Source organism: Mustela nivalis (genome assembly GCF_964662115.1).
Source record: "Mustela nivalis genome assembly, chromosome: 16".
NCBI lineage: Eukaryota > Metazoa > Chordata > Mammalia > Carnivora > Mustelidae > Mustela > Mustela nivalis.
This window is the reverse complement of record NC_139035.1, coordinates 63,156,449-63,179,603: the sequence shown is the minus strand read 5'-3', so window position 1 is coordinate 63,179,603 and position 23,155 is coordinate 63,156,449. Positions and strand designations below refer to the sequence as shown.

The window sequence follows — 23,155 nt, the reverse complement described above, 5'->3', positions numbered from 1 at the left end:
TCTTCTGTGAAAAACCTTTGCATTCAGTTTTTATATTTGGAATGTATTTAGTTATGGGATTTTTAAAAGACCTGCACTCATGATAGAGGAGTCTACAATATAAAAATGCATGTCGTATTAAAATAACTTAACATTATTATCTTAGCTTTTTCAAATCAGAAAGGAATATCGAGTCATTAGACACTAGAGATGCTATTTGGACCTTAGAGAATGTGATTAAATGAATTTTTTTTAATAAAGATTTTTATTTATTTGATAGAGATCACAAGTAGGCAGAGAGGCAGGCAGAGAGAGGAGGAAGCAGGCTCCCCAGTGAGCAGAGAGCCTGATGCGGGACTCAATCCCAGGACCCTGGGATCATGACCTGAGCAGAAGGCAGAGGCTTTAACCCACTGAGCCACCCAGGTGCCCCTGATTAAATTAATTTTTAACCAAAGGTGAGAAATTTATTTCTATGAAGTATGCTTAATTAACTAAGCTGTTTTATAGGTTAAATCATGAACTTCGAGGATGGGTTCACAGACATGAAGTGGAAAGGACCAAGTCAAGAAGAATGACGAATAATCAACAGAAAACCCGTATTCTTCAGGTTTGTTTCTGCTTGTCTTTGAACAGTGGTTGGCATACGGGTTGGCCTTCTTCCTTCAGATGGGTTGTTTTCTTCCCTGAAAAACTGGAAAACTTGAATTTCAGTCACTTCCCACTGGCTCCTGCTGCTTCGGATGCAGCCATCACTGCCCCTGAAGCCCTGGTCCCAGGGTTAGAGCACTAATAGCTCTTGCCCGGGTCTCGTGCTCCTTCCTGCTCTCTCCCTCAAATTTACTTTCAAGCCAGGGATTCCAGTGCATGGACATCTGTGTCAAATGCTTTTGGCACAAATGGTATGATAAATGGTACTGTTTGTCTCCTCTGTTCTTAGAGCTTTTCAGAAAGAAGGTTTTAAAACATAGGACAGCTTGGAAATGGAGGCACATCTTCCTGGAGAGCATTTTTGAACTTAGATGTGTGGGTCTGGCTGCGGGTTAATGGCAGCTCTTATTTAAAACTTATTTAGCTGGGCCTCCTTTTGTGGGGGCAGTATTAGGATTTTATTTTATTTATTTAATTAATTTATTTATTATTTTTAAAAGATTTTATTTATTTATTTGACAGACAGAGATCACAAGTAGGCAGAGAAGCAGGCAGAGAGGAGGAAGCAGGCTCCCTGCTGAGCAGAGAGCCTGATGTGGGGCTCGATCCCAGGCCCCTGGGACCATGACCTGAGCTGAAGGCTGAAGCTTTAACCCACTGAGCCACCCAGCTGCCCCTAGGATTTTATTTTTAAGTAATCTTTGCACCCAACATGGGGCTTGAGCTTCGAACTCTGAGATCAGGAGTCACATGCTCTACCTACTGAGACAGCCAGGTGCTGCAGATGAGCTTCCATTTTCATGTTTACCACAAAGCACCATTTGTGGTCATTCCATCATTTGTAAGCTACTCATTATTACTTCTGAAGCACTTAGACTAGCAACTGGCACATCCTAAGCTCCCAACAAACATTACCTATGATTGAGAGAGGCAAGATGGCGGAGGAGTAGCAGATTGAAATGAGATCAGATCCTAGGAGTTCAGCTAGATAGTTATCAAACCATTCCAAACATCTCAAACTCATCAGGAGATAAAAGAGAAGAAGAGTAGCAATTTTAGGAACAGAAAATCAACCACTTTCTGAAAGGTAGGACCTGTAGAGAAGTGAATCTGGAGCAACGGGAAGATAGACCACGGCGGGAGGGTCCTGCTCCCGGCGAGCGGTGGAGCTGTGGAGCACAAAATCAGAACTTTTAGAAGTCTGGTCCTCTGAGGGACATTGCTCCAGAGGCTAAGCAGGGGTGCAGCCCTCGCGGGGAAAGTGTGGTCTCAGGTCTCACAGTCACAAAAAGATTGGGGGTGTCTGAGCGTGGCAGACCTGCCAGGTATCAGAGCGGGGTAGCTGGCTAGAGAGACGCAGCTGAGGAGTGAGCTCTCAGCTGGGGTTACCTTAAACCAGGATCTGAGACACAGTTGGGCCACTGCTCTTGGAGCAGGGATCCCACAAGTGGCAAATCTGGGGAGGCTCACCTTTTTCCTCCAGAAGGAGCAGCGCGGCAGGAATCTGCTGGGTTTGGAGTCTCCAAATGGGGCTGTGCGCTAGAGACAAAAATGCTCGGTCACAGGCTGGGTGAGCTTGGAGTGTGGCCGGAGACCAGGAAGACAGGAGAGATTGACTGCTTTTCTCTGAGGGCACACTGAGGAGTGCAACCCCAAGCTCTCGGCTCCTCTGGGCCGGAGATTGGGAGGCTGCCATCTCCATTCCTATCCTCCAAAGTGGTATGGAATGCGTTCGGGGAATAAAAGCTCCGAGAGTGAACCCGAGCAGATTACTTACCCTGGTCCCTGGCAAGGGCGGTGCAGTTCCACCTTGGGCAAAGACTTTTGCGAATCACTGCAACAGGCCCCTCCACAGAAGATCAGCAAGAACATCTGGCCAAGACCAAGCTCACCAATCAAGGAGAACAGCGGAACCCTAGAGCTAGGGGAAAGCAACTCATAGAATTCATGGCTTTTTCTCCATGATCCTTTAGTCTTGCAAAGTTAAATTTTTTTTTTTAAAAGATTTATTTATTTGACACAGAGAGAGAGATTGCAAGTAGGCAGAGAGGTAGACAGAGAGGGGAAAGCAGGCTCTCCGCTGAGCAGAGAGCCCAATGCGGGGCTCGCTCCCAAGACCCTGAGATCATGACCTGAGCTAAAGGCAAAGGCTTAACCCACTGAGCCACCCAGGCGCCCAAGTTAAATTAAAAAAAAATTTTTTTTCTTACTCTGTCTTTTTAACTTTTCCTCTTTCCTCTTTTTACTATTTTATCTTAATAGAACATTTCTTTAAAAAAAAAATCATTTTAAACCTTCATTGTTATAGTCATATTTTATCCCTTCATTGTATTTAACCTTATATTTTGTATACATATGGGTGTTTTGTTTTGTTTTTTTTTTTTTTTTAGATTTTATTTATTTATTTGACAGACAGAGATCACAAGTAAGCAGAGAGGCCAGCAGAGAGAGAGGAAGGGAAGCAGGCTTCCCAGTGAGCAGAGAGCCTGATGCAGGGCTCAATCCCAGGACCCTAGGATCATAACCTGAGCCAAAGGCAGAGGCTTTAAACCACTGAGCCACCCTGGTGCCCCAGGTTTTTTTTTTCCTAAAAATTTTGGGATACAATTTCTTCTAATAGATCAAAATATACCCTAATCTAGCACATGGCTTTGTTCTAGTCTCCACCCTGAGCACATTCCCTCCTATTTTTTTCCCCTCTTTTTCCAATCAATCTTATCAATTCCATTTTTAGAATTTTTTAAAAAAATTTTCATATTCCATCCCTTCATTGTGTTTACCCTTATTTTTGTATATATATGTTTTTCTTTCTTTAAAATTTTGGGAGGTAGTGTCTTCTAATACACCAAAATACACCCAAAAGCTACTGGGTGGCTCTGTTCTATTCACCAGTCTAATATATAAATATTATTTTTTATTTTTAAATTTTTATTTCTTTTTTCCCTCTTTCCACTCCCCCCAGTTTTGGATCTCTTCTCGTTTGGTTAGTGTACAAATGTCTGGGGTCTTTGCCACCCTTTTCGTATTTTATTCTCTTGTTCATATATTTTTATCTGGATAAAATGACAAGGTAGAAAACCCCCCCAAAAATGTTCATAGCAAGAGGCAGTACCGATGGCTAGGGACCTAATCAATGTGGATGTTGGTAGTATGTCAGAACTAGAGTTCAGAACGACGATTCTCAAGGTGCTAGCTGGCCTCAAAAAAGACATGGAAGATAATAGAGAATTCCTTTCTGGGGAAATAAAATCCCTTTCTGGAGAGATAAAAGGACTAAAATCTAACCAAGTTGAAATTTAAAAAGCTGTTAATGAGGTGCATTAAAAAATGGAGGCTCTTACTGCTGGGATAAATGAAGCAGAAGAGAGAATTAGGGATATAGAAGACCAAATGATGGAGAATAAAGAAGCTGAGCAAAAGGGAGACAAACAACTATTGGACCATGAGGGGAGAATTCAAGAGAGAAGTGGTGCCGTAAGTCGAAACAATATTAGAATAATTGGGATTCCAGAAGAAGAAGAAAGGGGGGGGGCAGAAGGTATATTGGAGCAAATTATAGTAGAGAATTTTCCTGATATGGCAAAGGGAACAAGCTTCAAAATCCAGGAGGCACAGAGAACCCCCCTCAAAATCAATAAAAATAGGTCCACACCCTGTCATCTAGTAGTAAAACTTACAAGTCTTAGTGACAAAGAGAAAATCCTGAAAGCTCCGGACAAGAAGTCTGTAAAATTCAATGGTAGAAATATTAGATTGGCAGCAGACTTATCCACAGAGACCTGGCAGGCCAGAAAGAACTGGCTCGATACATTCAGAATACTAAATGAGAAAAATATGCAGCCAAGAATAATATATCCAGCTAGACTATCATTGAAAATAGAAGGAGAAATAAAAAGCTTCCGAGACAAAAATTAAAAGAATTTGCAAACTCCAAACCAGTCCTATAGGATATATTGAAAGGAGTCCTCTAAGCAAAGAGAGACCCTAAAAGTAGTAGACCAAAAAGGAACAGAGACAATATACAGTAACAATCACTTTACCAGCAATACAATGGCATCAAATTCATATCTTTCAATAGTTACCCTGAATGTAATGGGCTACATGCCCCAATCAAAAGGCACAGGGTATCAGAATGGATAAAAATCCAAAACCCATCAATGGGCTACCTATAAGAAACTCATTTTTGACCCAAAGACACCTCCAGAAGTGAGGGGGTAGAAAACAATTTACCATGCTAATGGACATCAAAAGAAAGCGGGGGTGGCAATCCTTGTAACAGATAAATTAGATTTTTTAAGCCAAAGACTATAATAAGAGATGAGGAAGGACACTATATCATACTCAAAGGGTCTGTCCAACAAGAAAATCTAACAATTTTAAATATCATCTATGCCCCAAATATGGGAACAACCAAATGTCAGAATCAAAGAAACACATCGACAATAACACAATAATAGTAGGGGACTTTAACACCCCCCTCACTGAAAGGGACAGATCATCCAAGTGGAAGGTCAACAAGTAAATAAAGGCCTTAAGTGACACACTGGACCAGATGGACCTCACAAATATATTCACAACATTCCATCCCACAGCAACGGCATATACATTCTTCTCTAGTGCACATGGAACATTCTCCAGAATAGATCACATCCTGGGTCACAAATCAGGTCTCAACCAGTACCAAAAGATTGGGATCATTCCCTACATATTTTCAGACCACAATGCTCTCAAGCTAGAACTCAAACACAAGAGGAAATTTGGAAAGAATTAAAATACATGGAGGCTAAAGAGTATCCTACTAAAAAGTAAATGGGTCGACTAGGAAGTTAAAGAAGAATTGAAAAAATTCATGGAAACACATGAAAATGAAAACACAACTATCCAAGATCTGTAGGACACAGCTAAGGCAGTCCTGCAAGGAAAGTATATAGTGATACAAGCCTTTCTCAAGAAGCAAGAAAGGTCTTAAGTACACAACCTAACCCTACACCTAAAGGAGCTGGAGAAAGAACAGCAAAGGAAGCCTAAGCCCAGCAGGAGAAGAGAAATCATAAAAATCAGAGCAGAAATCAATGAAATAGAAACCAAAAGAACAGTAGAACAGATCAGCAAAATTAGGAGCTGATTCTTTGAAAGAATTAGTAAGATTGATAACTCCCTGGCCAGACTAATCAAAAAGAAAAGAGAAAGGACCCAAATAAATAAAATCATGAATGAAAGAGGAGAGATCACAACCAACACCAAAGAAATATAAACAATTATAAGAACATATTATGAGCAACTCTATGTGAGCACATTTGACAATCTGGAAGAAATGGATGCATTTCTAGAGACATATATAGTACCAAAACTGAACCAGGAAGAAATAGAAAACCCGAACAGTGGGGTTGGAGATTAGAGGTTAAATTGAAAGATGAGTGACTTTGTTAGATCGAATAGCTGTTCTAGAGAAGGCTTCTCTGAAGAGTGCTTGAGAAGGATTGTCAAAGTGATTAATGCTGGATGTTTTAACAACTAGCCTCAAAATCTCAGTAGCTACGTGGAATAAGAATTGGTTTCTCACCTACACAAAGTTTGCTGTAGCTCTCTGGGGTGGCTTTCCTTCAAGCAGTGACTAAGGAATCCAGCTTCTTTCCCCTTTGTGACCCCAACAACTTGAAATTCTTCACTTCTAGCTTCGGATGTTGGGGAAGAGAGGGTTTTGGAAGATTGTGAAGAATGTTTTAGGGATCCAGCCTGGACAGTAGCCAATGTCCAATTGACTAAGGCTCTTGTCACTTTTTACGGTTTGTCTTGCAGTAGGTTAGGCAAATGTCATCTTCTGTGTGCTTAGGAAGAAGAAAACGATTTGGTGAGAATATTGCTTTTGTGGTAACAAAAAACGAAGGCATAAGCGGTGTAAAGATCCAAGGGGAAATCTAGAGAAAGAGCTTCTGGAAAAGGGGAACAGCACATATGAAGACTGTCTGGAGGAAACCATCTGGATATTTGAGGAGCATCAAACAGTTGTCTAAGGCCGGACTGTGGTGTCTGAGGGTAGAGTAGTAGACGATGACATCAGAGAGGCAGCAGAGGCTAATTCATATCAAACCTCGTGGGCTGTGGTGAGAAGCATTGAGAGCTTTGCTCAGGGGAGTGACTTGATCTGATTGCTGACCACTCCAAGCCAAGATTTTCTTTCTTTTCAGCAAATTGACTGTAATGTGACTAGGCGTTGTTTTCTTTTTCTTTTTCTTTTTTAAATTTAAATTCAATTACTTAACATATAGTGTATTACTAGTTTCAGAGGTAGAGGTCAGTGATTCATCAGTTGTGTGTCCTACCCAGTGCTCATTCCATCTCGTGCCCTCCTTAATGTCCCTCAGTCAGGTACCCCATCTCCTTATGCTCCTCCTCGCCAGCAACTTTCATTTTGTTTCCTGTGGTTGAGAGTCTCTTATGGTTTGTCTCCATCTCTCTGATTTCATCGTGTTTTATTTTTCCCTCTCTTCCCCTATCCTCTCTCCTGTTTCTTAAATTCTACATATGAGTGAGATTATATAATTTTTTTTCTCTCATTGACGTATTTTGCTCAGCATAATACCCTCTAGTTCCATCCACAGTGTTGCAAATGGCAAGATTCTGTTTTTGTTTTGTTTTGTTTTGATGGCTGAGTAGAAGTCCATTGGGTACACCCCCCGACCCCACCCGGGCATTTTCTTTATCTAATCATCTGTCGATGGACATATGGGCTCTTTCCATTGTTTGGCTGTTGTGAATATTGCTGCTATAAACATTGGATTTTTAAAAGATTTATTTAGCTGCTGCTACACAGAGTAGACAGTGGAGGGAGCTTGAGTGGAAGTAAGGAAACTGTTGAGAAGCGCTTTTGGTAGGGTGGGTGAGAGATCATTTCAGCCCTTACTAGTGTGGTAGATGTGAAAGTGGGGGGAAGTATTCGAATGCCAAATATATCTTGAAAGTAGTGCTATTGGAAATTGCTGATATAAGATTAGAAGGTATCACAGATAATTTCTGTGCCTTGCCTACTGGAGGACTAGTGATGCTGTTTACTGAGACCGAGACTAGGAAAGGAGGAGTTGGAGGCAGGAATCAAGAGATTTTATTTTATTTATTATTATTATTATTTTTAAAGATTTTATTTATTTATTTGGCAGACAGAGATCACAAGTAGGCAGAGAGGCAGGCAGAGAGAGAGGAAGGGAAGCAGACTCCCTGCCAAGCAGAAAGCCCGATGTGGGGCTCGATCCCAGGACCCTGGGATCATGACCTGAGTTAAAGGCAAAGGCTTTAACCACCCAGGTGCCCCAAATCAAGAGATTTTAATAGGAAAAAAAAAGATTTAAATATCTCTTAAGTTCAATATGACTACAGTCAGGTAGATAGTCAAGTGGACTGTCATCCAGGTTTGGAGTTCAGGGGCAAGGTCAAGACTGGAAGTTTAATCTGGGATGAGAGCAGCTCGGGAGAAAGTAAAAAGGAAAGAGGTATGGAACTGAGCCCTGGGCCAGCTCTCACATTAGAGGACAAAAGAGAAGGAAGACGAGTGGTTGGCTCATGGATAAGAAAAAATGTACGATAGGAACGCCTGGGTGGCTCAGTCAGTTAAGTGGCTGCCTTCAGCTAGGGTCATGATCCTAGAGTCCTAGGATTGAGTCCCACATCGGGCTTCTGCTCAGCGGGGAGCCTGCTTCTCTATCTGTCTCTGCCTGGCACTCCTCCGCCTGCTTATACTCTCTCCCTGACAAAAAAATAAATAAAATCTTAAGGAAAAAAAAAAAAAGAAAAAGAAAAAATGTGGGATAATAATGTCCCAAAACCCAAAAAAAGTTTTATAAGAAGGGGATGTGATTAACTATTACTAAAGAAGAGATAATGATTAGGATGAAGACTGAGAAATTTACCAGTGGATTTGATTATTAGAATTTGTTAGTGACCTTGATGAATCCTTTCATTGGAATGGCAGTGACAAAGCCCAATTGATGTGGATTCAGTAAGTAATAACAAACGGAGAAGTAGAGAAAATTATTTTAAGATGATCCCCATTAATAGGAGCAGGGAGATGGAGTAGCTATAAGAATTAAATAAGAGGTTTTATTTTTGGATGGTATATATTTCACCAGGTTTACATGTTTATATGCTAATGGAAACACGTTAGATTTTTGATTATTTGGAAACTAATTGGGAGCAGTGTATGTGATATGTTCACAAGTACACTAAAAGGATATTGAGAAAGATTGACTAATAACCGTTATGGGGCTGTTATCATCAGTAAAATAATGAACGTTGGTCTGGAGGAGCTCAAGCTTTGAGATTCTGTGATTATCCAGTCTGGGCCTCTCTGGTACCTTTTGTTCATGCATTACGGTGGTTTTATGGTCGTTAGTACCCCTGGAGGCTACAGACAGTTATTCCCAATGTCACAGCTACCTCAGTAGCCCAAACCAAGCTGTTCAGTAGCATCAGAATGCGATGTCTAGTACTCCAGACACACCTGTCTGCCAAAGACTACAGTCAGCTGCCATGGGTGGAGGGAAAGCGGACTCTTCTCTCCTTGCCTTTCTGAACCTGGTGCCAACATATCTTTCTGGCAGTATCTAAATTATATCAACCTGATGGCAAAAAACAGTGTAATACAGTTTTCAGGCTTCCATCCTGTGCCATGCAGGGGGAGGAGCAAGAAAGGGGCTGATAATTGCCAGTAGGTAATTCCACAGAGGAGGTATTACATGAAAATTCTTGGCTTAAATGAGTTTTTTGCCTTACCTTTTGATAAACATTTTCATACTATTTTTTCCTTTCCGTTATGTCAATGAATAGAGAGTTTATTTACCATGTCAGGGGTGCTTGGTGTTCTTTAATCTTGAAGGAATTTTAATGCAGAGAAGATAGTCTTGTTTTAATTTCACAGCCTTTGGACATGAAGTGATCTGTAGTTTAAATGGACGTATTTTTCTCTGCCGTCTTGGGTGCATATGTTTCTGTAATGAGCTTAGGTACTGGTCAGAAATGTGGGACTCTTGGCTGTTACAGAGAAAGGACTGCGAAGGATGAATCTGTATTTGTCAAGGGTAAAAGGAGCTCTCGGTCAGAGGGGAAGGGTCATTCTGCTTACGCTGCTGTCCATACCAACACATGCAAAGAATTGGCAGATTCTCTGTCTTAGCATAGAGAGTGTAACTGCTCTGCTTAGTCGTTTTTACTCCTCTCTAACCTCTTTTTCCTCCCAGCCACTGCTTTCAGATGCTTAAGAGGATCCGATAGTCTCGTTAAGATACTCAGTAAATTTGATGAATTGCCCTTTCTTTGAAAGTTCTGTGACCTCCGAGCACCATATCCTTGATTTTGTTCATCCCAGTTCATAATTCTACCCTCTTTCTAGATTGCGAGTCTGAAAAAGGTAAAGGGGCACATTCATGAAAATACCTTTCAAAATGAAGGCAAAATCCAGACATTTTCAGATTGATAAAGAAACAGATAATTTTTCTTTGGAAGATCTGCTTTCTAAGAAATACTAAACATTTTTTAGGGTAAGGGAAATGATAGCAGGTACAACTCCAGATTAGCAGAAGGAAGAGCACCAGAATGGGCAAATAACTGGTAAAAATAAATGCTCTTTTTATAAAAAGTATCTTTATTTTATATGTGTATGTATTTTTAAATGTCTTTAAAAGATTATTATTATTTTTTAAGATTTTTATTTATTTATTTAACAGACAGAAATCACAAGTAGACAGAGAGGCAGGCAGAGAGAGAGAGGGAAGCAGGCTCCCCGCTGAGCAGAGAGCCCGATGCGGGACTCGATCCCAGGACCCTGAGATCATGACCCGAGCCGAAGACAGACCCTTAAGGACCAAGCCACCCAGGTGCCCCTCAAATTAGAGTTTTTAAAAGGGAAGACCCAGCTATATGCTGTTTATAGGAAGTAACATTTGATTGATTGATTGATTTGAGAGAGAGAGAGAGAGAGAGAGAGGGCGCACACAAGCAGGGGTGGGCCAGAGGGAGAGACTCTCAGGCAGACTCCCAGTCAAGTGTGGAGCCCCATCTCCGATAGCCTACATCTCCCTACCCTGAGATCATGACCTGAGCCAAAATCAAGAGTCAGACAGTCCTACGACTAGGCCACCCAGGTACCCCCATTGGTGAGATCTTTTTAATGACGGCTTAGTCCATAGGTATATTATGGCATGAAGATCTTTGTGTTTAATTCAGTAAACAATAGGATCTAGTTCCTTTTTTTTTTTTTAAGATTTTATTTATTTGTTTGACAGACAGAGATCACAAGTAGACAGAGCAGCAGACAGAGAGAGAGGAGGAAGCAGGCTCCCCACTGAGCAGAGAGCCTGATGCAGGGCTCTATCCCAGGACCTTGGGATCATGACCTGAGCAGAAGGCTGAGGCTTTAACTCACTGAGCCACCCAGCCGCCACTAGGATCTAGTTTCATTATGGACTTTTCACACTTAAGGAACTTTTCATTGGGAAAATAATTATTTTAGACAAATACAAGTTGTTACGTGTTCAGTAATATTTTTATGACTAGGTAATAAAACTTGCGGTAATTGGACTAAACATTTGGTCTGTATTTTCAAACTTTATGAGAAATGCCTTAATGTTTTAATCTCCTTGAGACACATCTCTCAGCCCAGAGTATAACGAGAAGAGTTCTAATCTCTATGTTGGTGTTTAGTTATGTGAACCTAATATGTCAGAATATTCATGAAAAAAAAAAGTATGTGAACACTTTAGTGAGAGTTTCGTAAATGTTAATGTAGAGTGAGTCACTATAGGAAGATCTTTGTACAATTTCATTGTATGGCATTAAATTTTTTTTTTTTTTTTCTTTCAGGGTGCTCTGGAGCAGGGCTCGAATTCTCAGCTCATGGCAGTCCAATACACAGAAACCACTAGTATCAGGTAAGAAAGTGTGAAGGTTCTTGGCCACAGAATTTTATTTTATTTATTTATTTATTAAAAGATTTTATCTTTTTATTTATTTGACAGAGAGAGAGAGAGACAGGGAGAGCCGGAACACGAGCAGGGGGAGTGGGAGAGGGAGAAGCAGGCTTCCCACCGAGCAGGGAGCCTGGTGTGTGGCTCGATCCCAGGACCCTAGGATCATGACCTGAGCTGAAGGCAGATGCTTAATGACTGAACCTGGCCATGAAATTTTAAAATGCCTAGTATTTTAATAAAGGTGAAAAGCACATTTCCCTTTTACCTTAAACTTGTTCTCATCTGTGACTTTACTCTTAGCTCACTTAGCATACTGCTTCTGAGCAGTCAGAGTAAATCCAGATAATTTCAAAAGGCTAACTCTCAAATTTCTAAATACAGATTTCGTTAGAATGCTGTTCAGTCATAATTTTGCTGTAAAATTTAAATAGACATAACTCTTGTCCTCGATTTGTATCTGTTTTGTGAGCCAAGGGGAAGAGAATGTTATTTGAATGTCTGCTCTGTGCCAGATGTCCTGCTGAGTGCTTTCCATGCATTTTAATCTTTGAATCTGTATAATCACTTATAAAGTGTAGGTATCACAGTCCCTATTTTTATATAGAGAGAAACTGGGCACGTCACTTATTTTTTCTAGGCCAGAGTCATAGAACTAATAAGTGGCAGAATCACCATTCAGATCTGTTTGACTTAAAATGCATTTTTCAGGTTACCTAGGTGATTCGGTGGGTTAAAGCCTCTGCCTTCGTCTCAGGTCATAATCCCAGGGTCGAGCTCCGCATGGGGCTCTCTGCTCGACAGGGAGCCTGCTTCCTCCTCTCTCTCTCTGCCTGCCTCTCTGCCTACTTGATCTCTACCTGTCAAATAAATAAAATCTTTAAAAAAATGCATTTTTGACCACACTGATGCCACTTAAGATTTTGAAGGATTCTTGAAGGAGTGCTGTGCCTACGGTTGAAATGTATGGACCAGACATAACTAACTAAAAGGAACAGCATCATGGGAGGCAGTGTAGTGTCCTGGTTTAAGACGCTAGCTTTTGGGTTGGCAGAATGCAAATCCTTTCTTCCGCTTACTTGCCGCGTGATTACATAAACACCAGCAGCTTACTTAAAATTTCCTCGTCTACAATACTTGGGCCACACAGAGTTGATGATTAAATTACATACTTTATTTAAAGCACTTTACACAGCACTTGGCATGTTCAGAAGCTGGTAATGATGGTGATGTGATATACTGAGGACAGGACAGTATCACTGAAGTGGGAATAAAGAGGAGCACCTGGGTGACTCCGTCCGTTAACTGTCTGCCTTCGGCTTGGGTGATGATCTCAGGGTCCTGGGATCAAGCCCCGCATTGGGCTCCCTGCTCAGTGGGGAGCCTGCTTCTCCCTCTCCCTCTGCCCCTAACCCTCTACTCATGCTCTGTCTCTCGCTTTCTTTCTTTCAAATAAATAAATAAAATCTTTAAAAAAAAAGAAAGTAGAAGTAAAGGATCTCAGCTTCTGTCTGTGGCTCTGCCATAGACTTAGAGTTCACAATTCTTTAGTGTTAATTTCACATTTACTGAGCACTAACTGCGTGCCAGACTGTGTACCAGGCACCGAGAATACATACCCACTAAGTTGAAAGCTGTTCGTTTCCTATTAACTGAGAGTTACTATTAAATGGCAGTAAGCAGCATATCAGTAACCATTAATGTTTAAAATCCTGAGATACTATATTATCCTGTAGAAGTAGATAATTCAAATATATATAGTAACCAATAATTCCCTAGTTATCAGAATATTTCATTTGTTTACTATATACATACTTATAAATACTTTTTTTTTAAAGATTTCATTTATTTATTTGACAGACAGAGATCACAAGTAGGCAGAGAGAGGGGGAAGCAGGCTCCCTGCTGAGCAGAGAGCCCGACACAGGGCCCGATCCCAGGACCCTGGGACCACGACCCGAGCTGAAGGCAGAGGCCTTTACCCACCAAGCCACCCAGGCGCCCAATATTTTCATTTTTTAATGGATTTTTTTCTTTTGAGAGAGAGATCTTCTGAGAGTTGGGTGTGGGAGAGGGAGAGAGAGAATTTCAAGCAGGCTCCACGCTCAGCCTGGAGTCCAACATGGGGCGTGATCTCACAACCCTGAGACTGTCACCTGAGCCGAAGTCAAGAGTGGTATGCTTAACTGACTGAGCCACCCAGGTGTCCTGCCCCCCTTCTTAAAGTAGGCTTCACGCCCAGTGTGGGGCTTGAAGTCACAACCCTCAGATCAAGACTTGGGCTGAGATCAAGAGCCAGATGCTTACCCGACTAAGCCACCCAGGCACCCAAATACTCGGTTTTTGATGCATCATTGAGTTGGCACATTGTTTCTTTACTAGTTAAAAATATTTTTAATCTCTGCATCTTCCTCTCAGGTTTGCCGTGAACCTAAAATTGCTTTTATAAAGTCTTTAAAGGGACACCTGGGTGGCTCAGTCGGTTGAGTGTCTGCCTTCGGCTCAGGTCTGGGATTGAGTCCCACATCAGGCTCCTTGCTCAGTGGGGAGCCTGCTTCTCCCTCTGTCTGCCACTCCCTTTGTGGTGCTCTCTCTCTCCCTCTCTGACAAATAAATAAAAATCTTTTAAAAAAAAGTCTTTAAAAAGATGTTTTAAATGAATTACTCATGTACTGGGTATCTGTGAATCCACGTGCTCACTAAATGTGTGTCTGCCCCCAAATCAGTGCTCAGCATCTTCTCATAGTCATTTAGGACTCTGCACGGATGGCCCTGGGGGAGGCTTAATTAACAAGGCAACACTCTGCCTTCCTGCTTTAGCTCTCATGCTGGAAACAAGTTTCTTTTTGAGGTCTATTAAGTACCATATTTTTCTGCTTTTTCTTGGCGATTTCACTATTTAAAATGGCCCTGAAGAGTAGTGTTGAAGGACTACCTGTTGTTCCAGAAGGCTGGTTGTGTAGATGGGGAAAATATACATGTTAGATCGGCTCCATTCAGGCATTAAGTTACTGACCCCGTGCTGTTGACTGCGTTCTACGGTAATGAATAAAATGTGTATGTCAAAGGAAGTGTCTTTAATCAGAAACGGAAAACAAAGTTATATGTGATCAGATGACAGAAATGCTGTAACTAGGGGCTTGTAGGAAGCTAACCCTGTATTTCCTTTAGAATGTTTCAGTCTTTACTAAGCTCAGTGTTCATGCTGATTTTATAGAACATAGTAACTACCATGAATAATAAGACTCCGTTGTGCATTCAGGGGTGCTTGGTTGGCTCAGTCAGTTAAACATCCAACCCTTGATCTCAGGCCTTATCTCAGGGTCATGAGTTTAAGCCCCACATTGGCCTCCACCCTGGGCATGGAGCCTACTTAAAAATTAAAAATAAAAAAATAAAGAAGAACCGATTGTATACTCAAAATAATGTGGTTAGAAACGGCCTCACAGTGAGCAAGTGGAATTATTTAAAAAAAAAAAATTCTTATGACTCATTTATAATTTTCCTTTTAGATCAGTCTTTTCTTCCTCTTAAAGTTTGATTGAAAACATAGAAGAACATACAAGAAAGAAAACATAGGTTGTCTTTTTGGAGAAAAATGAAACATTATTTCTTTAATTTTCCTTTAACTTCTGAAAGTGTTAGCTTATTATGCTGAGTAGTAAGACTGAAAATATTAAAAACTATATTAATATCATTTGAGTATATCTTTTGGGAATATGATGTGGTTGAGGTACAGTAATTTTAGTTAAGATTTTATGAAGGCACTGACATGGTACTTTTTAATGTATTTTTTTAAATTTAAGACTTATTTATTTGAAGGAACGAGAGAGAGAGAGAGAGCATGAGCAAGAGGGAGGGGTAAAAGGAGAGGGAGAAGCAGATCCCTGCTGAGCAGGGAGCCCGACGTGGGGCTCAATCCCAGGATCCTGGATCATGACCTGAGCCAAAGGCAGATGCTTAACCGACTGAGCCACCCAGGCACCCCGACATGGTATTTTTAATATCTGTGGCTAGCATTTGTTGAGTGACTCATAGGAAACAGCAGACCCATGCTAGGTACTTCGTAGATTACATAGATAACATCTCTGCCCCCAGTAACAATCCGGGTTTATACGGTTATTCTCATTTTATGGTTGAGGAAATGGATGTTGATCCGAGGATAAATCCCCCAAGAATACCTACTTGAGGAGTAAGAAACTCAAAGCCGGGTCTGTTTGTTTTCAAATCCTAAATTCTTCCCACCTTTTACACAGCCTTGTAGCAAGCATGCCTCCCAGATTTGGTGGAGTGGTAAAGAAGAAGTTTCCCTTAGATTTAATTTCTGTTGCCAAAAAATTGAAAATCACGGAAGCCAATGCAGCAATCTGTTTTCTGATACTTTCATTATTTTTACATGCTTTGCATTTGAAAATAATGCTTTTCATTATTTTACATGCTTTGCATTTATCCACTTGAGTAGATAAATTCTAGAGCTTTCCATTCAGAAATGAGTTTTAGCTATTTAGTGAATTGGACCTTACAAATAACCTGACCTTGGGCTCTTCAGAATGTTAGTATAAAAATTATTGCCAACTGCTGCTAATATTTTGTGTGAGAGGAATTCTTACAATTCAGACATAGCCGTAGAATGGGGAGTATTTTCAAGAGGTTATGAAATTTGCTAGTTGAAGAAAACTTTGCCCTTTTCTTCCTTTAGCAGGAACGCGGGGAGTGAGCTCCAAGTGTATTACGCATCACCCAGAAGTTACCAAGACTTCTTTGAGGCCATCCGCAGGAGGGGAGACACGTTCTATGTGGTGTCATTTCGAAGGGTAAGTTCACTTTGGAAGAAAAAATAATTTGTGAGTGCCTGCTAGGTGCAGGGCACTGGGTGGACTCCTGTGGGAGGGAGGGAGAGCTGAGACAGGACGAGGTCTAGCCGCGTCCCGAGAGTGGAACCTGGAGTACGTGCTTGTTTGCGCTGTGGGCATTGTGAAGACCAATGTGGAATTGCGGTCAGGCAACGAGTTCGTATTTGGAAAATAGAAACTACTGATTTTGATTCTTTGTTATTCCTATATCCGTCCTGGTTATTTTTAACAGAAGAAGTAAAAACATGAAAATTTCTTTTTAGGCTTTGGGGTGTTAGTCCCGTTTGGTTACTGAGAAACAGGTTTCCCAGGAGTGGGATTAAGGTGAATCATGGACTGATAATGTTCGTGGAGTGCTTGGATTCACATCTCTGAGACGTCCTGTTCTTTCTTGCTTCTTCATCATTTACTTCTGTTGGTGAAGATGTGTTAGTCATTTTGTGCAAAAGGAAGTGTTTGTTTGAGTACTTGAACGTTACAGATGTTAAATAGAAGCAAGGCGCAGAGCTGTGTGCTTTCCGTCTACTTCTCCTGTAAAATGAAAATATATGTTTCCCAGAGTTGCCATGAAAGTGTCTCCGTGAGAGTGCTGTGCGTTCAACCGGGAACACACGAATGAGTTACAATTCCTTGGAGGTTTGTATCCTAGGCTTTTCGTTTCTTTTTTTAAGAATGTAGAGGGGGCACTGTTAGAAATAAGCACATGCTAATTGTTGAGTAAACAATTCATTCTCGGACCGTTGTCCCCCCTCACTATCTGAAATTCTCAGCTAACGCAGTTCTTTTCCTAACATATAGATATATCTAGTAGCTCAGGATATTAGGATCAGAGAACTTTGACAGTTGAGGATGAGAGAAATCAGACATGTCCCATATTTTTAGCTGTTGATCAAACACACTTAGAGATTTGGGATACTTTTGCAGTGCCGCCTCGTGATTTCCGCCTTTTCCTTCTGCCCAGCTTATTCTCTCAGACCAGTTGGTATATTTCTGGGCTGTGCCAACCTGGAAGTGCGTTTCCAGCAGCAAGGGGGCAGCTGAGAACAGGGCTTCAGCAAGGCTCCGGTTGTACTGGCTTCTGAGAACTAAGTATTTGCCTTAGTGTTGACATAGTCATGTTAAAAGTGGACAGAAAAAACTAAACTTTAGAAATGAGATCTCACAGCACTACGAAGAGACCCCGATGGGTGTCAAAAAATGAATGTCTTGAAGTATATGTTTATGGAAGCTACCAGAGGAAAGTGTTTTTAACACTCGAATAGCTGAATACTTTTTCTCAGGTTCCAGGTAATTTCTCTATTATTTATCCAAAACATATTGGATGTATCAGTGGTCATGCCGTGGGTTGTTGAAGTCCTACGTGGTAATGTTTTTTTAGGGAAGAGAACAATAATCCTAGCTTTAAAGGGATTATATATACAAAGGAAGATGAATGGTATTTTTATTTTAGATATACACATTATATTTCTTGTGTTTATAAGAGCTCTTTCTCTTTAGTTTGCTGTAAAAAGTACTGTTGGAAAATTGTTGTTTAACTCCCCGTGCCCCCAACTTTTTGATGTTCTAGAAGAAACAGTCTTTCTCACGTTGTGGAAAACTGTTAGGACTATCTGTCACATTCTGTTTGGATTCTTATTTCCTAATTACTGCTTTATCACATCTTGGTGTTTTATATCAAGGAAAAGTGAGAATGAACCTGAACTTCATTAGGTAAGAGGAGTTAGAGACAACATCCTGCTTCATTTTTTCTTGTTTTATTTTAACAGCAGGACTAAGGAAGTTAATTTTATCATGATGACTGTAAACGTGTCATGATGACTGTAAACGTGTCATGCGACAGGAATTTGTTCTGAAACGCTGGATTGTTCTTTTCGTTCTTGCTAAAATGAAAATGAAAGAAGTAATGACCTCATGCTTCGTTTTTGCTTCCATTTTTCAATATAAAATACTCTTCTAACATTTTCGTTAAAAAGATGAAGGGCATCATTTCCTGTACAGAAGGATATAGGCTTTTTCTCCTAGTTTGGCTCTTAATTTCATTGACAGAAATTATTATAATTGATACCGTATGATTGCATTGGAATTTAAGAGAGACAGATGTTCTAAAGCTCCAAGGTTTGGCTTCGTATAAACCAGACATAACAGAGCCCGTAAGCAAGCTATATTGTTTAATTTTAGAAGTGAATATGTGTCTAATGAAATATTTTACTATCTAAAAAAGTAGACGTAGCCATTGACTATTTAGTATACCATTATTTAATAAACCTCCTCTGTCCCAGACTTCTGCCTCCTCACACCCCACTTTCCCGTGCTCTAATCACATTACAGTTGAGCTGCTGAAATAATTTTCTCCAAGACTCACTCTTGGATAACTACTGACTTCCTAGTTTAGGCCAGCAGGAAAGAATGCTTGTGATCCCAGTAATCCTGTCAGAGGTTCAAACCTTTTCCTGTTCTTTTGATTTTGCTTTAAGTTTTTGTCTCCCAACACAGTAACTCCCTCGACTCCCTTTTATTTAGTTCCAGGTGTTCATAACTTATTTTCTTCGAAGTATTTTGTCTTTTAGTCCTTTCTTTGACTTGTCTTACTATGATTTGGAGCCTGGGTGGTGGAAAATAATGTTTTCTCAAACTTCCAAGTCACTTTGAGTGTGGTATAACTGATAAATTAATAAGAAAAAAATCCAATTAAGTTTAATGTTTATTTTTTCTTAGTGATTCCATATGATAGTCTGTCTAGGGAGGGAGTAAATTAAAGAATATGATAAAATGAATTCAAAATTATGGGGCAGAAGCAAATACTCAAGAAGGCTTATGTAAGGTAGCATAAGAAAGTGCTTCCCGGGGCGCCTGGGTGGCTCAGTGGGTTAAAGCCTCTGCCTTCGGCTCGGGTCATGATCCCAGGGTCCTGGGATCAAGCCCCGCATCCGGCTCTCTGCTCAGCAGGGAGCCTGCTTTCTCCTCTCTCTCTGCCTGCCTCTCTGCCTACTTGTGATCTCTCTCTGTCAAATAAATAAATAAAATCTTTAAAAAAAAAAAAAAAGAAAGAAAGTGCTTCCAAAGAGGGGAGGAAAGGTAACACTGAGAAAAAAGCACGAAAATGATATTTACTTTGTCTATAATTCCACTAAACATTGAAATACTGCTCTAGATGCCACTCTCTTGTCTTCTGATAACTAGAGAAAGGAATTTCTATCTTCCCGGGAGCAACTCCCCATTAGGAACAGGCTCTCTCTGATTCACGGGGCTGCGAATGTCCGCTCACCATATTGTCTTCGTTCTTGTCGGAGATGTCCTTTCCAGTGAGATGGAAGTCTGCGTTCTGGAACTCTGTGTATTTCTTTTATATTTTCTGTTTGCAGTACCTGTCCCTCAAGTAAAAGTGAGACACTTAACATTGTCTTCTCATCTGTTTCAGATACATACATAATGTAACACACATAGGGGGAACCTGAGCTCTGGCCGTACGCCTGCTCCGGACATGTTTCTCTCCTCTGCCTCCTGAGTACTTTATGCATTCAAGATATAGTACCATGCTCTTTTTGAATATTTTTTGTGTTCTTTGATACAGTACCATATTTGGGTATTTTACACCTTCGTGGTCTCTTATAAAAACTTACTAACAGTATCGTACACATGGCATGGATTCTTATAACCTTAAATAAGAGGGTCATATTGTAAAATACATAGGAGTTGAAGAAGCGCAGGAAACTGGCTCAGCAGCCAAATAGTCCCCCTGTGCTTGTGCTTCCTAGACTGGAACATATACTGGGCCTCACAGAGATTGCAGTGGTGGCTCGTTGCCATTCCTGATCCCACGGCGGCGCCAGTGATTCTGTGTTGGTCTCATTTACGTGTCGCTCACTGAGGCTTCCCAAAGAGAGGATCTGATTGTGTGTGTGTGTGTGTGTGTACACGCCATGGGTGCACACACGTATATATGAATGTATGTGTGTATGTATGTATACTTACATCATCTCTTACGTACAGTCTTATATAGATAGCCTGGCTCATGGTTCATGGTCCATTCATTTGCTACCAGGGAAATAGGGTTGATTTCAAATGTAGTTCCTTGCTTTGTGAGCCAGCAACTTCATGCAGAAGGAACAGCCTAGGGCCACTCTTCTGAAAAAATGATTGTGATGGGCCCTTAGAGCTTCATAAATTGTTTATTACACTCTACAACCTGACTTCTATAAAAAAAGAAATTCTTATATTAATGGCTAATTGTTTGATTTAAAGACTCATCTTCTTGTCTGTGTCCTAACCCTCTTAAAGGCAGGAAGTGTCATAGCTGTTTTATTACCACCCCTGACACGCAGCACAATGCCAGCCACTCAGTGTTTATCCAACGGCACAATTTTAGATAACGGTTCACTAAGATAAATCAGTGATGGAGGTTTGTTGCTTTTCATAATCATTTAAAGGGTACTTTTGCATCTGCTTTGCCTAAAGAACTGTGAATCTGCTTTACCAATCCAAGGAATAACATAAGCTATGCTGAATTCTAACAGAAAATTTAGAGATGACCTTTCTCCACTTATGGTTACACTAGCCAGAGCTGCATCAGTTTTGTTCTTGTCTCTGAATCTAAGTTTTGGAGCTGAAGAAGTGACCTGCCTGAAATGATTGACTATGAAATCTTTAACAGTCACGAAGTAGAACTTTGAGGTGCTTATGTCCTCATTTTTTTAATGTTTGGCAGAAACATTTTGGAGGAGATTGTCGTTAGACCTCATTGCTTTCTTTTTTTTGGAGAAAAGATGATGTCTACTATCTGTAGATTCCAGCAGCAAGAGCCAGAAACTTGAAACCCTGGACAGAGTATAGGAAAAGCTCTAATTATTGGAAGGCTCGAAGGCTGACTTGCGATGTTATTGGTTCAAAATGTTTGCCAAAGATTGATTCCAATGGAAGGCCAGAAAAAAGAATTTCACAGAATAACTATGATATTTTCTAAGTGTAATGCCTGGATTAGTACCTAGTATATGCTTAGAAGAATGGCATGGGTTTGTTTTTTGGTTTTTGTGGGGGGGTTTTTTGATGCATTTTATTTACTTCTTAGAATTACTGCTTAGTATATATATATACAAAATCCTCAGAGGCAAGAGGAATTTCCTTAGTAATCAAAGGATATTAGTCACTTTATAAAGTCTACTTCAAAAGGATACAGCTCCTTTTGTTTTGGGACTTCCCAACCCAAGTGCACACATCAGTCCTGGAGTTTGGCCATTTTCTTATCTCCACTTTCATTGTCTTTTAGCTAAATTCTTTCTCTAGATGGAAAAAAAAGTAAATAAATGAGTTTGGAAAGATACTTTCAATTACAAAAAAGTCTTATCTAGAAGAGAGACTTAAAAAAAACCCTTTTAATAGGACTTTTTCTAATGATTTTTAACTTACCTTGAAATGTATCTCATTCAGGCTTAAAGCACATTATAAAAAATAGAGCAGAGTTGTCTGAGTATCCACTTAACCTAGGTTCATTTAATGATTAAATCAGCAACATTCTCTTTCTCCATTTCCTCTTTCATTTCATTTACACACAAATGCTGACACCTTCAGTGTATAGACTGTTACAGTTTACAGACCTTTCCTATGCATAGTCTTGTTGGCTCCTTACATATAGTTAAGTATTCCTAGTCCTTTTTTTTTTTTTTTTTTTTTAAGATTTTATTTATTTACTAGAGAGAGAGCTGGAGGAGAGGTGGAGGGAGGAGAAGCAGACTCGTCAGTGGAGCAGGGAGCCCAATACAGGGCTCCATCCAGGACGCCGGGATCATGACCTGAGCTGAGGGAAGATGGTCAACCAACCGAGCCGCCCAAGTGTCCCTCCTAGTTCTGTTTTACAGGCAAAAAAATTTAAGGCAAAGAAAGGTTAAGTCATTTATCTAAGGACAGAATTGTAAGCAGTAAAGCTAGGGCAAATATTAAGGTGTTCTAATTTAATGCATTGATTCTTTTATGCTCCGTGCTATATTCTAGATACAGTGCCGAGTATGTAGATAGCATAATTACTCTGTTCCTCTAAAGTCAGTCATGTTTCTTTGCAAATCTGCTTGTCAGTTTTGCTGGAGTTACTGAAAAACCATTCACATTTTTTGTTTGTTGATTACCTGATTATAGAGGAAGTGCTTTATTAGGTTACACTTTCGTAATAGTAGAGAATGACCCAGTGGTCTGTCTGCAAGATTCAAACAAGGAATAGGATAAATAGGCTTTGATGGTTTCTGGTTTCTTTTTAAAACAATTGGTGGTGGATGGGGAATCTGTGTGTGTCCTAAAAAGGAAGCCGTTTAGCCAAAATAGATACCCTTGTAATGACTGGTACCCTAGCATGTCTCACAGAGGAGAGTAGCTTTTGTGCATGTGTAAGTGCATTTTGTTACGGATTCTGTATCTGGCTTGCCAGGTCCTTGGGATCAGAAACGTTTGTTCTCAAGCTCCTTGTTAAATATGAGTTACTGCCGTGTGGTTTAGTGGATTCAGTCATTTGTTCCTTGGCTCTGTAACAGATCGCCAGCGAACACACAACATTTCTATTACTTAGACTTCTCCATGCAAACTCTAAAGTAACTTGTTTTATGTCTGAAAAATGGTTATTCGGTAGTCTCTGGAACTAGACTTGCAGATAGACTAGCCCTGGACACAGAGAACTTATATTTCACAAATAGTTTAAACTCTTCGAAATTCTCAGGGTGGTGGGCAGATCTGTCT

General features: G+C 40.4%; 1 protein-coding gene across 4 annotated transcripts in view; it reads left to right on the top strand.

Annotated features, from left to right (window-relative positions):
- The window catches only part of ATF6 (activating transcription factor 6), a 209,569-nt gene that overhangs the window by 81,526 nt on the left and 104,888 nt on the right, over window positions 1-23,155 (top strand). For all 4 annotated transcript variants that reach the window (XM_082704208.1, XM_082704205.1, XM_082704207.1 and 1 more), the window contains 3 exons: window positions 490-589; window positions 11,482-11,549; window positions 16,285-16,399. In XM_082704208.1, the coding sequence (XP_082560334.1) occupies window positions 490-589; window positions 11,482-11,549; window positions 16,285-16,399 (283 nt within the window). The remainder of the gene's footprint in view (window positions 1-489; window positions 590-11,481; window positions 11,550-16,284; window positions 16,400-23,155) is intronic.